The 23,347-nt window shown below is 36.1% G+C and overlaps 8 protein-coding genes across 8 annotated transcripts; 4 read left to right on the forward strand and 4 right to left on the reverse strand.

Annotated features, from left to right (window-relative positions):
* Positions 1-9: 9 nt before the first annotated feature.
* Positions 10-2,585, reverse strand: MONOS_7084 (putative papain family cysteine protease domain containing protein). The gene is made up of 4 exons (XM_067877382.1): positions 2,313-2,585; positions 2,029-2,242; positions 816-1,972; positions 10-598 (listed from the first exon to the last, which is right to left on the reverse strand). The coding sequence occupies exons 1-4, from the start codon at positions 2,570-2,572 to the stop codon at positions 385-387; spliced, it is 1,845 nt and encodes a 614-aa protein (XP_067726645.1). The 5' UTR covers positions 2,573-2,585; the 3' UTR covers positions 10-384.
* A 15-nt stretch (positions 2,586-2,600) lies between these two features.
* Positions 2,601-4,846, forward strand: MONOS_7085 (putative PfkB domain-containing protein; the record flags this gene model as incomplete). The annotated part of the gene is made up of 3 exons (XM_067877383.1): positions 2,601-2,606; positions 2,724-2,996; positions 3,084-4,846. The coding sequence occupies 3 exons, from the start codon at positions 2,601-2,603 to the stop codon at positions 4,347-4,349; spliced, it is 1,545 nt and encodes a 514-aa protein (XP_067726646.1). The 3' UTR covers positions 4,350-4,846.
* A 77-nt stretch (positions 4,847-4,923) lies between these two features.
* Positions 4,924-7,878, forward strand: MONOS_7086 (putative histone acetyltransferase-related; the record flags this gene model as incomplete). The annotated part of the gene is made up of 9 exons (XM_067877384.1): positions 4,924-5,062; positions 5,164-5,227; positions 5,277-5,328; positions 5,386-5,842; positions 5,916-5,979; positions 6,070-6,196; positions 6,333-6,526; positions 6,710-6,942; positions 7,125-7,878. The coding sequence occupies 9 exons, from the start codon at positions 4,924-4,926 to the stop codon at positions 7,673-7,675; spliced, it is 1,881 nt and encodes a 626-aa protein (XP_067726647.1). The 3' UTR covers positions 7,676-7,878.
* A 1,346-nt stretch (positions 7,879-9,224) lies between these two features.
* Positions 9,225-10,124, forward strand: MONOS_7087 (uncharacterized protein; the record flags this gene model as incomplete). The annotated part of the gene is made up of 2 exons (XM_067877385.1): positions 9,225-9,411; positions 9,751-10,124. 2 exons carry the CDS (start codon positions 9,225-9,227, stop codon positions 10,122-10,124), a joined length of 561 nt encoding a protein of 186 aa, XP_067726648.1.
* A 777-nt stretch (positions 10,125-10,901) lies between these two features.
* On the forward strand, positions 10,902-11,353 carry MONOS_7088 (uncharacterized protein; the record flags this gene model as incomplete). Its single annotated transcript, XM_067877386.1, has 2 exons — positions 10,902-11,024; positions 11,081-11,353. The coding sequence occupies 2 exons, from the start codon at positions 10,902-10,904 to the stop codon at positions 11,351-11,353; spliced, it is 396 nt and encodes a 131-aa protein (XP_067726649.1).
* A 1,217-nt stretch (positions 11,354-12,570) lies between these two features.
* Positions 12,571-13,524, reverse strand: MONOS_7089 (uncharacterized protein; the record flags this gene model as incomplete). The annotated part of the gene is made up of 1 exon (XM_067877387.1): positions 12,571-13,524. One exon carries the CDS (start codon positions 13,522-13,524, stop codon positions 12,571-12,573), a length of 954 nt encoding a protein of 317 aa, XP_067726650.1.
* Positions 13,525-17,066: 3,542 nt separating this feature from the next.
* On the reverse strand, positions 17,067-18,842 carry MONOS_17643 (uncharacterized protein; the record flags this gene model as incomplete). The annotated part of the gene is made up of 4 exons (XM_067870582.1): positions 18,739-18,842; positions 18,507-18,644; positions 17,951-18,444; positions 17,067-17,879 (listed from the first exon to the last, which is right to left on the reverse strand). The coding sequence occupies exons 2-4, from the start codon at positions 18,634-18,636 to the stop codon at positions 17,067-17,069; spliced, it is 1,437 nt and encodes a 478-aa protein (XP_067726651.1). The 5' UTR covers positions 18,637-18,644; positions 18,739-18,842.
* A 1,936-nt stretch (positions 18,843-20,778) lies between these two features.
* On the reverse strand, positions 20,779-21,398 carry MONOS_7090 (uncharacterized protein; the record flags this gene model as incomplete). Its single annotated transcript, XM_067877389.1, has 2 exons — positions 20,779-21,053; positions 21,356-21,398. 2 exons carry the CDS (start codon positions 21,396-21,398, stop codon positions 20,779-20,781), a joined length of 318 nt encoding a protein of 105 aa, XP_067726652.1.
* Between the last annotated feature and the right edge of the window lie 1,949 nt (positions 21,399-23,347).

Consider the following 23,347-nt stretch of genomic DNA (forward strand, 5'->3'; position numbering starts at 1 on the left):
CTCCAGCACTATTTGAAATTATAAACACTCTGTTATTTGGAGTTGCGAGGTGAAAAAACGATGAAAATGAAGTTTGAAGAAACTTTTTTGAACATAACACAAAATCATGTATTATTGAATTAGAGCTCATGAAGAAGAAGAAGAAGAATATTAAGAGAAGAATAAGTAGTAGCAAGATAAGAAAAAGCTAGAATTTTAGTACTCGTCTCCTCTCAATAAAAAAACAAAACAATTTTTATTTTCAAAAATAATTTAAAAATACAACAGAAAACATTTCTTTTTTCTTTCTCTTTTTTTTTTCAGTTGATGTTGTTGTCTGCTTCAAAATTTTCTTTTGAAATATCTTCCACTCTGAATCTTTTTCTATACTCAAGCACAAAGGTTTTACATATACTTCCCTGTTCTCTTCGCAAGAGGCAGAGGTCCATCAAACGTGTGTTTCTTTTGGCTCAGGACGCTCTTCTTCAGATAAGAATAGTCCTTTCCTGAGTACTTGTACGACATGGATGCATAGCTGCTGTCTGCCCACTCGATGTCAAAGTAGTTCGCATTCCACGTCTCTCCATAGCGTGTCACTGTGCCCATGACATCATACGGCCTTTGAATGAGCATTCACAGAAAAAGAATATATTTGACAAAAATAAATAAATAAATAAAAAGGAAAAAATGATTCATTTGAAAGTTTCGGTGAAAATATAAAATATATGTGTATATATTCTTTGAATCATCATCAATAAATATTTGAAAAAAGTGGAGGAAAAAAAAATCACCAATTTCTTTTTCATCTCTTTTCATTTTTTGTCTCAAAAGCACACATCCAATAGTAACCACAGTTATCCTTATCATTAGCCAAAAAGTCGAGCTGTGACTTGAGCGGCTGGAAGGCGTCTGCCACCATCGACGGCGGCACCTCTCTCAGAGTGAATGTTCCAGCAGTCTTTCCGTCTGATTTCTGGATCGTCACAAACTTCGCTGTGACAAGGCTGTTGGTGTCGTGTGTGAATGAATCGAGGAAGTAGCGATACTTCGTGGTGTCGCACTTGTAGCGAGAAGCGTTGTGGCACTCAAACTCAAACGGCTGGCGCAGCACACGAAGAAGCTCGTCAGCATACTCTTTCTTCAGACACATCTCAACAGATTTCTCTTCGTTGCTGGCACTGTTGCTTGTGCTGTTTCCGTTCTGCTTCATGGCTTCTCTCTTCTCCTTCACGAACCTTTCTCTCATCTCATTCGCCATCTTCTTCTCAGCACGTCCCATGTTCTTCATTTGCGTGGGGCCAGCCTGCAGGTCTGTGCAGCTCATCCAATTCTCTGGGTTACCTGGGTTGGGGCAGATGTACCGCTCGTCCCATGTGGAGATCTCCCCGAGCCAATACCCCAGCGAATGGGAGCCTCTGCCTCCTCGAGTCAGATGCGATGCAGGGTCCCACGGATAGAGCTGGTCGTGCCAGCTGTTCTTGATGGCAAACCCTCCTTTCTCTCCGTGGAGCGTGATCCACTCGTCGTTGTAGCCCACCATCTGCATCGCATGCCCGCCTTCTGCCACAAAGTGGGTGTTCAAATACCACTCTCCGTCCATGTTGTACCCAGGCTGCTCAGTTCGCAGGCACAAATCATCCTCTGCGTGCTTTGTCACAAATGCCGGGCACTTCACTCGATCTTTCCATACTCCACACAGTGGCGAATAATCTCCACCTGCCTTTTGATCGTCTTTGTAGCACGGGATGTAATACACATTCGTCCATACATCGGTGCTAAATGCCAGTGCCATATCTTTCTCGCGCATCAACTCCTTTGCGTCATCAATATCGTAAACAGTTTTCATATCAACGATATTAAATTTTATTGGGTTCTTCTTGGACTTTATTGCTTTATCGAGATCATCGCATTTCCACTCGTCTTCGTCTTCTGGAAGATATGGACATAATGATTCTGGAAACAGTTTATCATATAATTCTGGAAGATAATATAACTACAAATTCAATTTGAAAAAATTCATTATATTCAATAAAAACAAGAATCCAATACCCATGCAGGTTCTCCACCAGCAGTTGTGTTCATTTCTGGTCCGGCTTGTAGTTCTTTACAAACAGCATAATTTTTTGGATCTTGGCAAGCCTTTACTATCGAAATTCCAAAAGCTTGAATCGAAAAAGGAACGTATTGGTCCTCTTTTAAAAAGCCTTTTAGTATTCCATTTCTTCGATAAGATTGCTCTAATGGCCCAACGAGCCCATGAACCCTTTTTGAATCATTTAAAAATTTCAAAGTTTATTAAAAAATTATTCTTGAAGAATAAAAAAATCGCAAACCAACAGGTTCCTCTATTTTCCTGAAATGTTTCTGGAGGAGGGAAGCTTGTTGCATATTTATGCTTGGGCCAATAGCGAGATGACACTACTGGCGTCTCTGGTTGAGTAGTATACACAAAAGCTGAAACAACCACAGTGGCAATTCCAAGAATTAAAATTGCTACCAGAAAAATAATTGTGATAAATTTAAATATAGGATTTTTTTCTGGCTCTTTTTGCAGTTGTTTATAATCGATTTCTTTCTCACTGGTTGTGTACATTAAATAAAATACTGATCTTAAACATCATATGTATGTTTTTCTTTCTCATGAACATGAATCATATTTATTCATGTGAAACAAAAGTTTTTGATTGTATGCAAATTGGTTATAAAAGATTTGATATTTTTGCTTTATTCATTATTCTTTTCAGATCAAAAATTGTTTTTTGATCACTTGCTCATTCTTGTTTCACATGTCTATTCAGAGCTCAACATCCGCAGAATCTTCCATTCTCTATCAGTCAAATGATGCAGAAGAAGTTAATCCTTCTGAATCTCCACTTCCAGCATCAAATGCACTATTTTTCCATCCAAATTCAAGGCAATTTCTTGATCAACAAGTTTCAAGAAGATTGCATGCTCAACATTCTGGGTCAGCATTTTTTGCACATCCCACATTCGAATTACGGACAACTTCTGAATGTGTTTGAATCTTATTTTTAATGATCTTTTTCGAGACTAATTTCTCTATTTATTGGTGGATCGACATAAAATTATTCTTAATTTATTAGAAAAGGAGAAGAAAGAGATATGCTGTTGTTGCAATTAGTGATTCGTTGACAGATATTGTTATGAATGTCAGTGAAGCTCAGCTTGCATCTTTGGGTTTAACAAAAGGAGCATCATTTCCAATTGATGATGAAGTTACAAAAAAAATATTAAATCTTATGGAAACTGTTCAAACCTCAAAGCATTCTGGTGGATCTCCAACAAATACAATTTTTTCTTGCTCAAGTCTTGGTCTCAAATGCGCTTATGTTGGATGTGTCGGAAATGATGATAATGGTTATGATTATATAAACTCTTTACGAACAAATGACATTGATACCTATGTTTCCATTAAAAAGGGTAATTCGGCTGTATGCTACACTTTTATTACTCCTGACGGACAGAGATCTTTTGGCTTGGATTTCGGAGTTACAAAGCAACTTGAGGAATATGAAATTCTTCATTCTCTGATAGAAGAAGCCCAATTTCTTCATTTTTCTGCTTATGAACTTCGTGGCGATACGTCAATGAGCAAAGCGACGATGCATGCAGTGGAGCATGCCAGAGAAAATGGCACACAAATTAGCATTGATATGGGAGATGCATTTTTGATTGAAACTTGTTTCGACAAGCTTATGGAACTATTTCAGACTCCTGTTGACATTATATTTGCAAACGAAGAAGAAGCAAACGCGTTATGCAAAATTCTTAAGGAAAAAAGGCCGGAATTGTTTAAAAGCCCAGTGATGATTCCACAATCGTCTGATTCTCAAAAAAAGACTTTTCAGGAGCAGGAAGCAAAAGAATCTTCAAGTTCCTCTTCGTCTTTGATCACTCCAACTCCCGTTCATCCTGATGAACAGTCGTCAAGCTCCTCTGCGTCTCAGACTTCTCCATCTCTTCAACCGTCTGCTTCTTCAAATTTGCTTGCATCTGTGTCTCCATCGCTTTCTTCATCCTCCACTACTGAGCTTCCAACAATTCCTGAAGATTATATGCAGCTCCTCCGTTTCTGTCAGTTACTCATTGTGAAGTTCGGAGAAAAAGGATCTGTTGCAATCCGCCGTAAAGATCGGAAAATCGCTTATTGCCCTGCTTACAAAGTCGATTGCGTCAGAGACACCAATGGAGCTGGAGATAATTTCCAAGCCGGTTTCTTTTATGGATATTTCAGAGCTCTTAGTTTGCCTACGTCGTTGAAGATTGGAAGTTTCTTGGCTTCAAAGGTTATTGGAAGAGGAGGAGCACAACCTTCAGTGCAAATCTCTGGAATCGAGTATTTAATCTAAGCGAAAAAACAAGGAAAAATATTTGGCAGATAAAAAGTTAATACGTGATAGATGGTTATGTGTATTTATTTTGAGGATACGAAATAGCAATTTCGTTTACAAATCAATTTGTTTTTGCTTCTTTCAAAATAATTTAAAAAATGCATTTTATTCCATGTTTTCTTTTCTTTTTAATTTTCAATTTGAACTTATTTTCGTTTTTATGAAGTTTTCGAGTTAGAAGGAGAAAGTTTTGTAAGGAAGTCTATTAATCGAAGATTTTAGGATGTGGAGAATAATTTGGAGAAAACTATTTTTTTTATTGATTTTTGGTCATGTGCAACGAGATCACTTTTTATATTAAGTAGTTTAATTTGTATGCATGACATTCTCTGTGTCTACACTCTCAATCCTTCTTCTCTATTTACATTTTTCATACATATAACATTTTATTAAGGGTATAATTTTGTTATATTCCTAAATAATATTTATATAGCACTTAAAATAAATAAAATAATATGGTGGTGTGTTTTAAATTTCACAAAAGGCGAAAAAATCTGATAAACTTAGTAAAAATTCCCTTAGGGTTTGATCAATGATACGTATCCATAATAAAATAATGAACAAAGAGCAAAATAAAATCAAGGGTATTTCGGAAATAGTAAAGGAAATCGTTGATTTGTACAATCAAGGAAAAGATATAGATCAATATTCTATCGTTTCTCGGATATGCGGTTTGTATACAGTTTGTTATTAAAGGAAAATGCGTTTTGTAATATATTTGTACAAAAACAAATTTGCTAAAAAATGTTTATCAAATTGACTCCAATACCAGGAAAATACAGTATATCTGTACCAAAATTCACAGATATTATATTGGCAATACCTGATGATTATAGGTTTATTTTTTTTTCTTTTTGGCGAATGTTTTCTTTGACTTTTCAATAGAGAAAAAATATTACCAATTCTTAAAGTGAAGCCTGTTCGAACAGCATCTGGAGTTTGTCTTTTTAATAATTTTTCTGCAATTTAATCTTTTATGTCATCTTTTGTTAAGATTGCTGCTGTTGCTGTTATGTGCAAGCCTCATAGATGTCCTCACATAGAAAGAGACGGTCATTCATGCGTTTATTGTCCAGGAGGATTAGATTCTGATTTTGAATATTCTCCTCAATCTTACACTGGATATGAACCGACAACAATGAGAGCAATTCGAGCAAGATATGATCCATTCATTCAAACAAAGATGAGACTTGAGCAATTTGAACGATTGGGGCATAACACAGAGAAGGTGGAATTTATAGTTATGGGAGGTACATTCATGAGTTTAACAACTGAGTATAGAGCACAATTTATACAAGCTCTTCACGATGCTCTATCTGGTCACACATCAACAAGCCTTGAAGAATCTGTGATGTTTTCAGAGCATTCAACTCATAAATGTGTTGGTATCACTATTGAAACAAGGCCAGATTATTGTCATGAAAATCACATCGATGATATGCTTAGCTATGGTATTTGCTTTTTTTAAAAATATTAATAATTGTTGATTTTTGATTTCTACTTTTTTGTAAACGTAACAAATAGGATGCACAAGATTAGAGATAGGAATGCAATCTGTTTTTGAAGATGTTGTTAAATCAGTGAATCGGTTTGATAAAATTTTTTCATAAAAATAACCTAATTCGAAATTATTCTTTATCAATTATTATTTTTTCCAAAACCGTTTCTTATTTTTTAGAGGTCATACAATTGCAGATGTTATTGATTGCTTTCGTTTGTGCAAAGATGCTGGATACAAAGTTGTGGCTCACTTGATGCCAAACCTTCCAGGTGTTAGCTTTGATAGAGATGTCGAAACATTCAGAGTATGTGCATCGCTATATCTCTTTTTCAATATATTTCTTACAAAAAACGTTCACATATCTTTTCATAATTACCTTTTTTGCAATTCATTTATTTCGTTTCAAATAAATTGCATGTCATTTGTCAACTTCAATGCAGATTCTTGCAGAAAACCCTGATTTTCGACCTGATGGCCTGAAAATCTACCCCACATTGGTAATGAGAGGAACTGTGCTGTATGATGACTGGAAGACAAGGAAATATCGTTCGTATCATCCAGGCGATCTGATCGATCTTCTGGCGCGAATGCTCTCCTTTGTGCCTCCTTGGGTCAGAGTGTACAGAATTCAGAGGTTTGTGCTGATGTGGAACCGATTGGTTTAACGGTTATATGAGGTTGTATTGTAATTGATGTTTTAAAAAGAATATAAAAATTGAGAATTTTCAGAAGTTTTTTTGAACAAAACTTTTTATTGAATGCAATTTTTTTTTGTTTTAATTTTTATTTTTCATAATTTTCTAATTGAATTGTTCAGGGATATTCCAATGCCTCTTGTCACTTCAGGTGTTGAAGCAGGAAATCTTCGCGAAAAGGCGCTTAGACGAATGGAAGATTTTGGCTTAAGATGTCGAGATGTCAGGACAAGAGAAGTGGGAATTGTTGATATCCACAGCAGAGTTAAGCCGGAGAGGGTTGAATTGATCAGGAGAGATTACACTGCAAGCGACGGATGGGAAACATTCTTGGCGTATGAAGATCCTCAACAAGGTTTGCGAAGACAAGAAATAGAGTTTAAAAAAAGGAGATTTTTAGCTTTGCTTATTATTTTTGCACAATTCGTAATTTGGAACTTGATGCGAGTTTTTTATTATTTTTTTCAAAATGTTGTCTATTACATATATATTTGCTTGGTTTTTTTTCTTTTATTTCAACATATTCTATTCATTCAGACATTTTGGTTGGTCTTCTTCGTCTGCGGAAATGTGCTTCAAGAACTTTTCGAAAAGAGCTAATAAGTGAAAAGAACATAAATGTCAAAACAAAAAAAGAACATTCCGTTAGCAATAAATCAATGATGAATCTCACAAATTGTTGGGATGACAACGATTCAGAAGAAGAAATCGAGGAAGAAAATGAATATTTGAATGGCAACAAAATCTATGAAAACGAAAACGGACTCGGAGTGGACGATGGCAATTCAATCAAAGCTGAATCTTCTTCGACAGATAAGCAGATTCCTTTTTCTTGTGAGCATGAGCCTCAGTCAATTGTGCGAGAGCTGCATGTTTATGGACAGGTTGTCTCAATTCACACAAGAGACACTAAGCAGTTTCAGCATCAAGGATACGGAATGCTCCTTATGGAAGAGGCAGAAAGAATCGCAAGGGAAGAACACGGATCAACCAGGCTTGCAGTGATAGCTGGTGTTGGCACAAGGGGATATTATAGAAGAATGGGATATGAATTAGAAGGTCCATATATGGTTAAATCGCTGGTTTGAAGAAAAAATGAGCGATTGTTGTTTGATTTAATTAAATAGTTGTTTTAAGGATCTGAGAAATAAGAAAAGCAAACAAACTAGCTTGAATTTTGAATATTATTTGATGCATTTACTTTTCATTGACATTTTTTTTATTTCTTTTTGAATAATTTATCACTTCATTTTTGTGAAATATACGAATTGAACAGTGAATTCTATCCAAATGTATTGAACAAAAATGCATTTATTTGAGATCTTCAAAACATTCGAAAACTGTGATAGTGAAAAGAAAAATACGTATCAACAATCAGGTGAGTTTGTTGGGAATAATCAATGCTGAACCATGTCACTCTTTTTTCTTTTTCTGATTCCATCACCTATGTATTTTGATAAAATTCACTTTAAAATACATAATCAGAGTTTTCACAAGTAAAAAGAGTTTTTTTTTTTTTTTTTTTTTTTCCTGCAACAATCGATATTCACCAGATTTGAAAATATCCTCTATCATATGGGCGATTATTTTAGAAATCATTTTTTCTTTGAAAAATTTCAGTTTTCATTTTTTGTTATGACTTTATGTCAACGAACACAGAGAAGAAATAACTTCAACACAAATGGGTATTTTTTTTTGAAAAGTCACAAAATTTTAATTGATCTGAAAATCAGATCACAAATGATCAGAAAATGATGATCATTCCGTTCCCATCATGTATTGTCATTTATTTCAATTTGTGGCTTATTTGACTAATTATAAAGTATTAAGTTTCAATTTAACTCATTTCATATAAACTTTTAGTTTAATTGTTGTATATGTATAAGTTCATATTCTTTTAGTTGTTATTCATAATGAACAATAAATTGCAATAATTTTCAACTATTTCATTTCATACGTTTTTATATATGTCTTATTTTATTGTTTATTAACTAACTCCTTTTTCATATTATTCAATTTCCAATAAAATAATGATAATACATATTTTTTCTTGTTATTCTTTTTCATATTTATGATTTTGAAGAATACAATATTAAAAAGATTGAAATACACGAATTCATTCAAAGATGTGCGAATAGAACGTATATACATGTAAAAAAATGCTTCAAACAATCTTTCCATTGAAGAGTTCTTGTATTATTCAACAAGTTCACTCTTATTTCTCATCTTTCAGTTTTAATGATGTTTCAGATGCTTTGACATTAACAGCATTAAAAGTATCATCATCAAAAGAGTACGACATAAAAAGTTAATTAAAAATTATTGTGGAAAAAGCGGTTGGCGTGTTCACGTGGGAAATGCAATTGTTACAGCAAAGGAACGTTTTAGTGTGATGGGCTGTGCTGCTTAGGGTGTTGTGTATTCCACCGATGCTGCGATATCGGTGATGTTTTCGGTTTCGCTGATGGCTCTGCATCCTTCGCTTGCAGCGTCGATGGGAACGAAGTCGGGGAGGAAGTGAATGCGTTCACGTCGATCTACGATCTGTTTGACCCATCGAAGCAGCCGTCAAAGATAGAGCTGCTGGTGTCACGATCGCAACAGTCGAGGCGCGTGGAAGTTAAGCTGGTCAACAAAATGGGGAAGCGAATGGTTGCAGTGTGTGAAGTGGGGGAGATTGTGGAGAAGGGGCTGTCGGAGGTTGGGCTGAGGACGGAGGATGTGGTTCTGTCTCCAGCAGCGATTGCGCTGGCAATGCTGGAGAAGCGCGAAGAAGCAGAGGAAGCAAAAGAAAAAAAGAAAAAGAAAAAAAGAAGGAAAAAAAGTTTGCTGGAGAGAAGAAGATGAATAAAAAGGAAAAGTATGAAAAGGTGAAGCAGGAGATAAAGAAGAAGTATTTGGAGTTTCACATGAAGCTGCAAAAGATCATGGAAGATGAGAGGATTTTGAAGCTGATAAACAAGCTGGAGGAGCGGCTGCAGGAGAAGGATAAGATCATATCGATGCAGGAGAGGAAGATTCTGCAGCTGAATGAGAAGTCTAACTCAGAAGAAAGGAGGTGAAGGAGGTGAATGAGGCGAAGGGACAGTTGGTGGCCACGAAGGAGAAGGCGGGGCTGATTGGTGTAAGGATTGAGAAGGAGAAGAAAGGCTGTTCTTTTCAGGGCGAAGTGGTGAGTATGGATGGCAAGCAGTAACTGATGTATCGGCTGTAACAATTGACACATCTCCTTCATTACTTTGTGCGTATAATGGGGTGGTTCCATCTTTGATTTCCTTGAATCTACTGTTGGGGCTGTGCGAAAACTGCCAGGAGAAGTTAACAGAGATCAACAAAAATGGAAGTGCTGTGATTCTTGGGCCAGACCTGAATGGGAAGGTTGCTGTTGCGAAAGTGGCGAGCGGGGTGAGTGTTGTGGGAGAAGCAAACAGCGGAGGTGGAGGTGGTGGTGGAAGAGAAGATGCAACGGTGCAGCAGAAGATGAACAAGATGGAGAAGGAAACGAAGATGCTGATTGCGCTGTCGAAAGTGCAGTAGCAGACGTTAAGCGAGCAGAAGGAGCTGTTCAAGGAGATGATTTAGAATCAGAAGACAACGCTTGCGTAATAGAAGAAGGATTAGAAGAAAATGAAGGCGTCGTATGAAGAGACGGTGCTGCGCCTGGTTGGGTAGGTGAATGAGCTGGATGAGCAGGTTGGGTTTGGGGACTTTGGAGGTGGCAAAGAAGGCGGGGCAGAGGAGAAAGATGAGAAGGAGAAGGATGCGGAGAGGAGGAGGAAGAACGAAAGTTGAGGCGGAAAATACGATGAAGCTGAGGAAGATGAAAAGGGAGAAGAAATAGATGAGAGCTAGCCGCATGGGTTTCATCCATCGCAGTGTAAAGATCTAATGAAAGAGTGAAAGGACTGGATGCTCGCTGTTGTTCCAAATTGTGAAGAAAAAGGGGTAGGGAAGGCGATTATGTGCAGCGGCTGTACATGCTTCTTGAGCAGACAACAGACAGCCGAGACCGGGAAGAGTCGGAGTGGCCAGTGACTTCGCGTGGTGGAACGGGGCAGGGTTGTCTGTGGCAAGCGGGGCGCCTTTGCCAAATGGGAAGACAGAGATGAAGCGGCTGATGAGCACGGTGTCAGGTGTGCTGGGGCAAGTGGCGTACGAAATGGTTTATGCGCTTCGGATGTCGCACATATATTAGTCGTCTATTCCGATTCAGCGGAGTCAGCAGTAGCTAAAGACAGGACTGCGATAGATGCTGGCGTGGACGCTGTCAACGATCCAGGGAATATAAAGAGAAGATATTAGCAGATTTGAGAAATGGCAGCTCTGGGTGGGAAGATGGGGTGCTTCCAAGTCAGTTGTTTTGGGGATATTTTGTGTATGCGGCTGGGGGAGAAGCACGCGGTGCAGAAGAAGAGCGAGGCGGCGCTGTGTGCGATGGTGTGCGAAGTGGAGCTGTTCTGGAAGGACTTTGCGAAGATGCGGTTGTTTGGTAGAATGTGCCGGAGGAGTTTCCTGGATGCGAGCTGTATGACTTCCTGTACTGCAACACTGTGCTGTTTGAAGGTGACCAGCAGCAGTTGTGGATGAAAGAGAAAGAGGACTTCTTGACTATGTCGTTACGGATGTGTCGGATGTGTATCAACATTGTGCTTGAAGGGGAATTGGGGAAGAAGATAAAGTTGTTTCTCGGGGAGTTGGAAGAAATTAAGTCGGATAATGGGGAGGCAGAAGCGTATGTGTTTCTTGGATTGTTGCTGAACTTCTGAGAAAGAAGCTGCGAGGTTGAAAGAGGCGATGAATGCGCAGTCAGATGCGATATGCAGTGAAGATCCACTGATTTCATCATCTTCAGCAACATCATCGTCAATGGGTGTGGCTTGTTGAGGCAATGCAAACGATGAAGTGGAGTCTCTTCCGCATGTGCAATCCACAGACGCTATTTGCGCTGTCCCTGAGGATCTTCGAAGACGCTTGCTGGCTGTTTTGATGCTGTCTGCCATATTAAGTGTCGGTGCTGTGGGCATAAGAGGACAACGACTTTATCAAGCTGTACCAGCAGCAGCCGGACGTGTGTGATGCTGCTAACCGACGAGAGCCTCTATCATAGTCTGAGAACGTTGCGGTTGAAAAGACTGTGAGCTGTCACTTTGCACTGCGGAAGCAAACACCTGACGAATAGATGCGGGCGCTTTCGTTGGTGTCGGCTGGGACGTGGGTTAAGGTTGTGCTGAGGTGGAGTGTGGAGAGTGTGCAGCCGGAGATGTGGAAGAAAGAAGGGCTATGAGCGCTGTTCCGGATGGTTCTGCTGCTTGTGAAGGATTTTGTTGAGCTGTAGCTGTGGAGGGAATGATGTGGAAGGGGCGATCTGCATTTGGCTGCCGCTTGGGGAAGTGTATTGCATGGAGCCGTTTCACAAGGCTATTGAATGGCAGAAAAAGAAAGGAGGAGTCAATAAATTGTAATGCATCATCTTCTTTTCCTTCCTTTTTTACCTTCCTCCTCCTCCTCTTCTTCTTCTTCTTCTTCGTCTTCAACTTCTTCTACGTTTTCTCCTTTCCTTCCAGCTATGCCATCTTCAACTTCTTCTTCTCGTTCTTCTTCTTCTCCATTTAACTCTTCTTCTTCTTCTTCTTCTTCTCATTCGCTATCACACCTTTCCTTCTCTCCCCCTACTTTCTCTGATTCTCATCCTTTCCCGCCTCCTCCACGCTTTGCACTCGACATGGCACATTCTCCCTTATCTTCGCACATCCACCCTCCGCCTGCCTCATTTAACAAACAAACAGAACACGGCTCAGCAAGTTCCTCACATTTTTCTCATTTGTCTTTTTCTCCTCTTCCTCCTCTTTCTTTTTCTTCTTTTTCTTCCTCTTCTTCCTCTTTTTTCTTATTGTGTTAATTATCTTTCAAAAATTATTTTGAAAAAATGATAATATAATTAACATAGAGAATGCAACATTTATTCATTTTCTATTATATTTCTTTAAAAAAACGCTCGAAAAGAAGAAGTTGTTGAAATTGAAGAGGGCGAAGTCGAAGGTGAATGAAAAGTGGCGGGAGAAGCAAAAAGAGAAGAGGCTCCTTTTGAATTCCTCGAGGAGTTCTTGAATGAGGAGCTTCTTTCCAAAACACTTCCCGAAGTTGAGCTACCAATCGAAATGATACAACCTCCAGACAGCTTCACTCCATCAGCAGATATTCCATTGTGTGCAACGCTTCCACAGTTGCCAATCTCAAATACATTGGTTGTTGCTTCAATCTGTTCCAGTTTCACATTTATAATATTTATCTCATCTCCATTTAACAGAAACGAAGACTTCTTGAATGAAAGGAACGATACTGAGCAGTTGTCAACATGAAGAATTCCATTTTCGATGCTCAACAATGTTGAATTGAGAACAACAGATTCAATGTTTTCTGATTCCCCAACCGGAGAAAAATAAACAGATGAAAGGGAAAGTTGTCCACTTGTTTCATGAATAATAGAACTGCCCAAATACGTAAACAACTGACCAAAGTTGAATTTCAATCTTTCAATACGAACTTTTTCTGAGGTTGTGAAAAGACTTCCCTCTTTACCAACAATTGTTGAGTTCAGATACACCAAAGCAGCTGAGGGAATTTCCAATGAGTGAATGCTAACATTCTGCACGCTGCATTCTCTGTTGATGATTGTTTCCTCTGATATCAACATCTGTGAGTATAGAGATGGAATAATGTGTTGAATTCCAACATTCAGCGATTGGCAAGGAACACTGAACTCCCCACATTGCTTGCTATCTCCATGATTATCTGCAACAGAAGAAACAAATATCGTCTCGCTCTGGTTTTTCACAACACTCAACAAAAGATCTTCTTCCCCCACAAACAAATCTGTTGAACATCCCCACATTGCCAGCTCCAAAACAAACAGTGCTTTGAAATATGCAGCAAACATGTAAATCTGAAAAAAAATTCATTTTTCTATAATTAAATTTTGTATTCTTTAAAAAGATAGATGAAAACTGTTTGATTTGCACACTTTTCATCTTAATCAAAGTTGTGGGGGTAATCTTTGTATAAATTAAAATTCTTGGAACATTCTGTGACACGAAAAATTATAATCAAATGAGAATTCGAATTAACATTGAAAATCAAGTTTATCAGGGAAAACAATCGAAGAATACCTTGTTTATTTCAGAAATCCACAATTATGAAACTATTCATGCTAATAAAACCTTTTCACTTTGAAATACTGAAATTTTTATATTGATCAAAATGAATGATATATAATACTTTGATCCAAATTGTTTTTTTCCGAAAAAAAGTTTGTTATGAATCAACAAATATGATTGTGAAAGATATATTTTTTCATTTGTATTATGGAAACGGAGTGTTTTATAATTAACTTCCATGGGTCAGATTTCTGATCTGTGGTGACTTTTCATAAAAAAATACCCAAATCATTTCTGTCTTTCTTTCACATCAAAGGATGTATTTTGATTCAACAAAATAAACAAAACATTTCTATAATAATCCTTTTCTCGAATTCATAAAATTCTCATTATTGTGCACGCCCCGAAAAAAGCAATGATTTCAAATAATCACAAAATAGATAATTAAAATAAAATAAAAATATTTGACACATATTTGTGTAATTCTTTTTGTTGAGTTGTGAACGTTAAATACCCTTGGTGAAAAAATAGGTGGTTCTGGACTTTAAATTGGTGCTGTTTTTGATAACATTTATATCCACTTAATGTTTTTCGAACATTTTGGTAAACATTTTGCAGGATAATGAAGAATTTCAATGATTGAATTAAACAAATGATAAAACAAATGTGACAAAATATTTGACTTCATGAATTTTCATTGAAAAATTATGCATTTCTGATGAACTTTTTGTGATCAAAGTACACAATTAAAATGTGTCCATTTTTTGACATTATTGAAATGTTGGAAAACTTTTTTTTTTCAACTATGCTTTTTTTCGGAGATGAAAATCAAATTTTTTTCGAAATCTGACAATGAGAAATAAAGTTATAAGAAAAGCTATTTTTCAATGCCTGGTGCAAAAAATGCTTGAAAGTCAATATTTTTCCCCATATTCATTTATGTTTTAGCTAAAACATTTGTTTTTGAAATGGCTTTGAAGAAATTTATCAAAAAAACACATAATCTCTATTCAATGACAAACAACCTTTGCAAAATCAACACACCGAAAAATTTCATGATTTCAAAAATATTAACCCATTACTACATCAATGATAGCTATTAACATATAAGAAAATACAATTTATTATGAAATCTGAAAATGTTTAATAAAAGAAAGAGAAAAACAGAAATTTAATTCTTCATGCAAAAAAAAGCTTGAAAGTCTATATTGTCCTACACATATACAACTCTATCTCAATTTTTCTGTTTCTTGCGTTGATCCATTAATCTAGCGAGAATTAAAAAAAATATTCCAAAGTCATTGCGTTTGTCTTTCACTGTGCACTCCACATTTAAGTTTGAATAAATTAATGTTCACGGTTTTCAAATCTGAGGTGGCAAACAAATATGAGGAAAATTTTTTGTATGTTATGAATTGAAACGAACAATCGAGCAATTATTTAACCGAAGGAAATCCACACAACGTTGCCTCCTTCAATCATTCATAATGCATTTAATCGAAGTGTAGTTTTGTTCAATTATTTTTGGATAGTTCTTTTGAAACAGCCAGAACCATCATTTCTCACTTTTCCCACTCTATGAAACAGATTCATCTTTTATTGCTTGAGTATTACAAGCAAAAAACTTTTTGGAGGATAAGAGAGTAATTTGGAAAAGAATATTGAGACTTTTTTAGAAATGGATAAAATCGAAAAGAAAGAAATGAAACATTTCTCAGAAAATTTTCTGAAAATGATAGAAAAACAAAAACAAGGGGGGGAAAATATGGACTTTCAAGCTTTTTTTGCACAAAGCATGAAAAAATAGAATCACTTATATCATTTTTATACGAAACCGGATTTCGTAATCTATTTGATTTTCATATCTGAAAACAAACATTATTGATATTACTGTATAATGTTTTGTGAGATCAAACGAATTTCAAAAAATGGACCCATTTATTTCAAATTTTTTGATCACAAAAAGATCATCAGAGACGCATAATTTTTCAATAAAAATGCCTGAAGTCAAATATTTTGATTTAATAAAATGTGCTGTTTCAATAAACGAGAAGATCTAATCATTTACAAGTGATAAAGGTGAAAGAAATATTGCTCTGAACAAAAATTCTGATTTTTGTTTTCTTTTCAAATTAATCAATTTTTCGATAACCTTTTCTCTTTATTTTTTGTTCATACATAAAAAAAGTCAAAATAAAACAAAGACCATATTTATCTTTTGTTCCATTCGACTGAACAGAAACAATAAGAGAAAGAAAATTGTGAAAATGTTTTTTCAAAAAAGTTTCAGTTTATCACACAAACCAAACAAAGAATTCAAAACATTTGCTGACTCACCTTTCCCCAAAAGAATGAATGAGCACAGGTTGCTGGTGTCAAAGAAGAAGAAGAAGAAGAAGAAGAAGAAGAAGTTGATGAAGAAAAGCTATGATTTTCATCGCTCACAGAAGGAGCTGAAGATATTAAAGAGATTATTCAACTGCTTTTCAGAGGCAAAATAATTGGTGTTTCCACCAAAAGAACCATATCAGTCAAATTGAAATTTGATGAAAAACAATTGAAAGAAGATTATTCGAAAAATTCAGCTCTTCCATCTCAGTCAAAGCGGCTTTCGCTTTGCTCCATTTGATAAAAACAGAAAAAAAATATCTTCTCAATCCAATAAGTGTAATATTTCCTCTTTCTTTCTTCAATCTCTCTTTCTTCATCCACAAACAGCAGAATTCCAAATTGAAGCATACAAACAGGAAGAGATCCATTCAGAAGATGTGTTGTTGAATGTGCCAATGAATGAAGAAGGTGGATTTTTGGAAACAACTTCATTTCAAAGCACGATGACAGAGAAACCACAAACAAGGCATCGGATCTTTTGGTGGGAAGAGAACACAAAGGCAATTGCGCTGGCAACCTGAGAAATGGAGAAAGAGGAATTGAAGATCCCAAGAAAAGTTATGATGAGGGATTTGAGGAGTTGTAATCACAGTGACTGCAATGAAGAAGAAGAGGATTTCCGAATGGAAGTTGATGGAACATGTGTCGAAGATGAAGATGTGAATGAGGAAAAATACACAACAATAAAACAAATATGAATGCAAATAAAAGAAATTAAATTTAAAAAATGAATAATACAAATATTAAACCGGAAGAGGACGATTGCCATGATGAAAACTGAAACGAAAGGTTAAAAAAAAATTATTCGAAATTAGCTGCAACAAATTCAAGAAAAATTCAAGAAAAAAAAAGAAGAATAGGAAGAATAAAACTCTGATGAATATCTTGAAACAGTGGAGAAAATCATTTCTTGTTTGCTATTATTTCATGATTCTTAATGATGAATTAAATAATCGTTGAGATCATTTGATAGCCTCCAAATACCAGCAAAATAAAAATTTGATCGATAGAAGCTGATAACAATATCTTCATATCCTTCTTCTTCCATCTTCTCACGCAGCTTTCGATACAGCATCATTTTCTGCTTTGCCTTTTCACTTTCTTCCTTCGCCTTTCCATTCAGCCAGCTCCAGGCAAACCAAACAAACGAAGACAAGCTATTTTTCTTTTCCATTTTTCTGCTCAATATTCGAGAAAGCTTATAAAAAACTCTTCTGCCGAAAGTTAAAAGTTCATCATTAATTGTTGGCTGAAGCATTTCCTCCAAAATGAAATCGATAGCCTCTTCACATGGCAAATAATCCTCAGATTCTGCTTTTTTCAAAATGATATTATCCAAAAACAAATTGCTATTTTCATAGACTTTTCTGTGATTGCACTTCGCTGCTCTGCACAGATCTATGATGCATCTTGTCAATCTGACATATTCCTCATTCTGTATTTTGCCTAATCTACCAAAGACATCCAAAGCATCGAGCCATCTCTCCAAAATGATTCTTTCTTTCATTTCTTTGTCTTCTTTTCTCTTCCAATCCACACATTCTTTCAGAGCTTCCATTTCTCTTGCAGCTTCCCTCACAAAATGCAGCTCATTCACGATCACTTTTTTTAAAGTTTGATCTTCGTTAAATCTTTCAATCAAAAATTCCCAAGCCGATTGATAGGCAAGTCTTGTCAAGTTGTGATGTTCTTGATGACATTGAATAATCTCTGTAATCTTATTTAAATATAGCCTTTGTTTAACTTCCTTATGATGATGATAATAATAAAAATAAGAAAGAAGAAATGATACCAAAAATGAAACAGAAGTGAGCACACAAAATCGCTATAAATGTTTCTCAAAGCCAACAAAGCCATTTCCACTTCTTTTTGTGTCTCTTCGTCTTCCTCTTTTTTCAATGCAACATCCAGAAGGCATCTCACACAAATACGAAATATTTTAGGCAAATAGTTGTAACTGAGTGAAAGATAGCATTCACAAAGATCAACCAGCAGATGCTCGTTCTTTTCTTCGTTTTTCTTTTCTTCTTCAATTATCATCTTTTCAATTCTGCTACTCAGCATGCCAAAATAAAAAGTATTGCTTCCCACATGTTTGGAGTGAGTGTAACATCCAAAATGCTTCATCAACACGGATACCTTACCAATAGATAGTTTCTTTTCATTTATCATTTTGCAAATTGCTCCAATCGGATTTGTTAATAAAATTTTTCTTGATTCTTCTTCATTCGTTTCATAAAGCATTTCATTCATCTCATCTATTTTCTGTTTTTGCCCTTCCTCATCGCAATATTCAAGTTCATGAAGCAATTCTTTAAAATAATAAAAATTACGAGAAATAGCAAGTTTGTTAAATATAAAAGAAACAACAAACTTGTGAACTTTTCTGTAAGATCTGATTTGAATTCTTCATAAACGCTTTCATCATTATCTTCTTCTTCCTCTTCCTTTTCTTCGTATTCCTTGTCTTCTTCAATGCAGTTAACTGGACTTATTCTGCTCATTGCATATTCTGAATATTTATAAAATAACACCAGTTGAACAAACAAGACAATCAACAAATGCAAACATCATTGATTGTATCGCAAAATAAAAACGAAACAAACACAATACCAATTGCTAAACTTTATAAGAAAACTGAAAAAGACAGAATGTTCTCCAAATTCAACAATCTTGTCTGGAAAATGCTCGAAAAGCAAATCTTTTCCTTCTCTTTGATCAAACCAACAGGAAATCATAAAGAGAAATCATTGATTATTTTTGAAACGTTTTGTTTCATAAGTTGGACTTTTAATTGATTTACTGATGGTGCACAAAATTAATGCAATGAAATGGAAGTTGGTAGAGGAATGAATGAAAGCTTTCAGAACCAAATTCAGCAAAAAGAGAAAACCATTTATCTTCTTTTTGCCAAGCGGATAAAGTCTTGAGACAAGGGAACCGAATATTGGCGCACTTGGAATTTAATATTATCCGTGTTCTTGAACAACTTTCATTTTCATTTTAAATGATTCATGGTGCTTTTGAAGATGAAGGAATTGAAAAAGGTAAAGTCAAAACGGATTGACGTTTTCAAAACAAAAATTGTGCAAATGGCAGAAAGATATGGAAAATATGTTTCATCGCAAAATAGGCAAATGATACAAATCATTTAAGGATATCTCCTGGAGCAAAGACGGCAGGTTTCATGATCAGTGAAACAGCAGTAATAATTGATGCTAACTTTTTTCTTTGGGGTTCTTCGAACTCTTTTGCAGCAAGAACAGCCATTTTATTTCTATTGAGCGAAAAATGGATGGGAAATGGGACAAAGACAGTTGTGCCATGAAAAGCATTCATGAATCAAGCGAACAAACAACACTTTCTTCAATTTACGAAAAAAGCCAGAAGTTATAAATCAGAGAATTCAGGTGCTGTTCCAAAGGAATGAAGAGAGCGAAAGGCGCTCTGATTCGTTGCCCCAGTCTTCTTTATGTTTCAGCTCAATCTTCTTTGAACAGACTTGAAATATTTCTCCGAACTTCGATAGCCACATCTTTATTCAAGAACACATCAACATGAAAGGACACACCACAAAAGAGTCTCTTCAACTCTTCTTTTTTCTCCCTATAAACAGAGCAACCAACAGAATAAACCTCTGCCTTTTCAGTCAATACTCTTCTGATTCTCTCAAAATGCATCATCAACAGCACCATATTCTTCACCAGACTTTTTTCTTTACAAAAATTTTCAACGTTTGTGGTCGTACTGGCAATTTAACAGCCATCATTCACAGCCACAATCATTCTCACAGAAGTCTATTTTGCCTGTCTGTGTTCTTCTGTTGGATACGCCGATAGAAAGAGGTTTTTGACAAGAAACTCAATATATTCTACTCATGTTTCTACAAGCTTTGAGAAGAATGAAGATCGGCTCCTTCTCCAATTTTAGGTGCCTTTTGTCAAAAATGATATTGTTTTGCCATGCAACAATACAGAATGCAGCGAGATTAGCATCTGCACACTTTTCTTTCTGAATGAACAGAGATTTATTCAAAGGGAATTGAATTGCAGGCGATCTCTTGAAACAGACGTTGTTTCCCTGCAGCCGAATAGAAACAGGCAGAAATGACCAATTTTATGCTATCAGAACGAAGAGACAGATCAGAAGAAATTTGTCATTGAAACATTATTGGTTCATATTCTTTGTCTGCTCAGACGAGGAAGAGGGGCAGACGCACTTTCTGAAGAAATACTCTTTTCAGATTGATTCTTAATCTTCCCACAAACAATGGGCTTATGCGGCATTCACAAAGAAAATGAAAGGAAAATATCCTCAAGGACAATTTCCATTCATTTCGATCTTCCTCTTCTTCCAGTCAATCTTTGCAACACTTCACATCTTTTTTTTCTTTCATCATTTTTCATGTTGTCAGTCAACTTCAATGGATCACTCTTCATTTACGATCTTTGTTCATCTTCTGTCACAAAGAGCGGTGGAGAGGAAAAAGAAATAGCAGGGGAAAAAAGGAAGATGCTGTTCAACCAAAGATTATAATTGATATGGTGTTGGTGAAGCACCGAGAAAAGGAATCTTCCAACAGAATTGCATTGCCTTGAATTCCTTCCTGTTTTCATAGAGCTGCTTGATGCAAAGAGTCTGCTCTGTCACACTTTATGCTCTTCTTCATCATTATTGTTGCCATCATCATCTTCCTCCTCCACTTCTTCCAATTCAAAAAATCCAGCAACGGCTTCTTTTGTTCTTAACAGCTCTTTCTCCACATCATCTTCTTCTCCTTCTTCTCCTTCTTCTCCTTCTTCTCCTTCTTCTCCTTCTTCTCCTTCTTCTCCTTCTTCTCCTTCTTCTCCTCCTCCTCCTCCTTCTCCTTCTTCTGTTTCTCCGCCAATCCTATCAACACAACAACCTGTTTCAGTGCTATCTTTATCATCAACATCATCATATCGAAATCCTTTTCTTCCTCTTCTTTATTTTTTAATTCTTCTTTCTCTTCGTTCCTTCTGCATTGCAAGCATCTTCACCTGAAAATTACAAAGATTTAATTTCAATCCAAATGACAAATAAATCATTCTCAAAGGCTTTTCTGATTCAATTACTTCTTCGGAGCTACTTTGCCCTCTTTCGCACAAAATATTCCTATTTCATTTGCTGCAGCCGTCTTTCAACAGACCACTTCATCAGCAACCTCTCCTTTTGGATCGTCCTGTTAAATGCACCACACACAGCTGTTCATGATGCGAGATGAGAGCTTTGTTCCATCATCCATTTTGTTAAATGATACACATCACATCCTCAGAAACCATCACCATTTGTGGAGATAGAAATATTTTTGTGAGACAGCAAGGTATTTGTGTTTGTGCCAAAGGAGCACACTAAGAACACAAAATGAGAGAAGCAGAGAAGAATGAAATTGTTGGAATAAAAACTCTTTGATCAGAAAAAATAACTTGAGAGGACAAGCATTTGAGAAAAGCAGTTTTGGAGAAGATGATGACGCATGATGTGACCAGACAAAAGGAATGATTCTGAGGATGAAGACAAGAAAAGACAATACGAAAAAACGGTAAAGTTTGCAAGCATGCGTCTTGCTACTTAACATTTATATGAAAGATGATGATTACAGGCAAATGAGACTCGACAATTGATAAAGCAATTTACACATTCAGAAAGCTCCACCTTGAAGAAGAAACGAAACAACCTCAATGAAATGTTCATGAAAAAGGAATTTTGAAGAAAGTGATCGAAGAGCAAAGGAGAACATTTTATTTGCAAAGAGATATGCCCATATAAGATTATTGAAAGTTTACTCATTTTTGATGAAAATTTTCACATTTGACATTTTCATTTGCTTTTTTCTTCAATTGAAAAGAAGGAATCTATTAGCATCATTGTTCAAATGATTTTAATGATTCAGCAATATTCATAAACCAAACATTCTTTGTTTAATGTTCTGATATTTTAGCGGTTTATTGAAAAGAATAATTATGGATCGTGCGTATAATAGATATTTTTTTCAAAAAGACATAATATTCCTTGTGATGTGGGTGCATTTGTCTTTTTTGGCATGCTTGTTTCTTGTTAACATTTTTGAGGCATGGGGTGCCACACATATTCCTTCGCTAAAAAATCCAGTTGCAAGCACAGATTTACTTTTTGATAATTTCCCTGTTTATTCGAATCAAGACGGTCTAAAAGATGTATATTTTCTTACAAAAAACACCAATATAAATACGATCGAGTCAAATGTTTCATTAGCGTTGAAAGGATGGCAGAATGGTGCATCGACTTCAATTAATTCATTTTTTGGATTTTGCAATTCTACAATTGGATTGAAAAGTGTAACTCTTGAACACGCATCTTCACCGTTTGCTCTAATAAAAGAAAAGTCATGTGTCACACTGGATTCGTGTCTTTTTCAACAAAAGCTGGAATCTCCGTTTGATTTGCAAAGTGGGACAATCTGCTTCACAAACATGACTTTGATCCCCCAAACAAATGTTAACCCCTCCAGTCTCATATTTTCATCGGATTATTCAAATACTGCTATTTTGAGGGATTCCATTCTTTCGGATCTGGCTGTTTCGTCATCAAACTATTTTCTATTATCTGGAAAGGGCAAAAGCGAACAGATCAATGACTGTGTCTTCGAAAACGTGTCTGTGAAATCTGACAAGAACAGTGATTTTCAAATGGAGCATTCATGCCTGTTGAGTTTAATGGAAAATGCACTCATTTATTCATGTGTAAATGTCTTTGAAGGAGGGATCTCGAGTGGTTCGCACTCTTCACAGGAATTTATCTGCAAAAACACAACGATAAGCAACGGGAAAAGAGAAATGAATGCTCTTGAGAAAAAAGGGCAAATGAATTTAACAAATAGCCAATCATTTTCGTTGTGCGAATGGGAAGATTGCACAGCACCACAAGGGGGAGCTCTTTTTGTGTATAACAATGAAGATGCAATTCTCACAGTTGAAAATTGTTCTTTCACAAAATGCAATGCTTCTTCCACAAGAGGCGGGGGAATATATGCGTTGAAAATTGCTGAATGTTCTGTGCGAAATTCCATATTCAAGAACTGTTCTTGTGAAGCTACAACAAATTATGGAGGAGGAGGCATTCAGTTTGAAAGTATTTATGTTCAATCAATAGTTGAAGATTGTTTGTTTCAAAAATGTTCTTCTGGAAACGATGGAGGAGCAATTGATCTTCGCC

The sequence above is a fragment of the Monocercomonoides exilis genome, assembly GCF_001643675.1.
Source record: "Monocercomonoides exilis strain PA203 chromosome Unknown scaffold25-1336746, whole genome shotgun sequence".
NCBI lineage: Eukaryota > Preaxostyla > Oxymonadida > Polymastigidae > Monocercomonoides > Monocercomonoides exilis.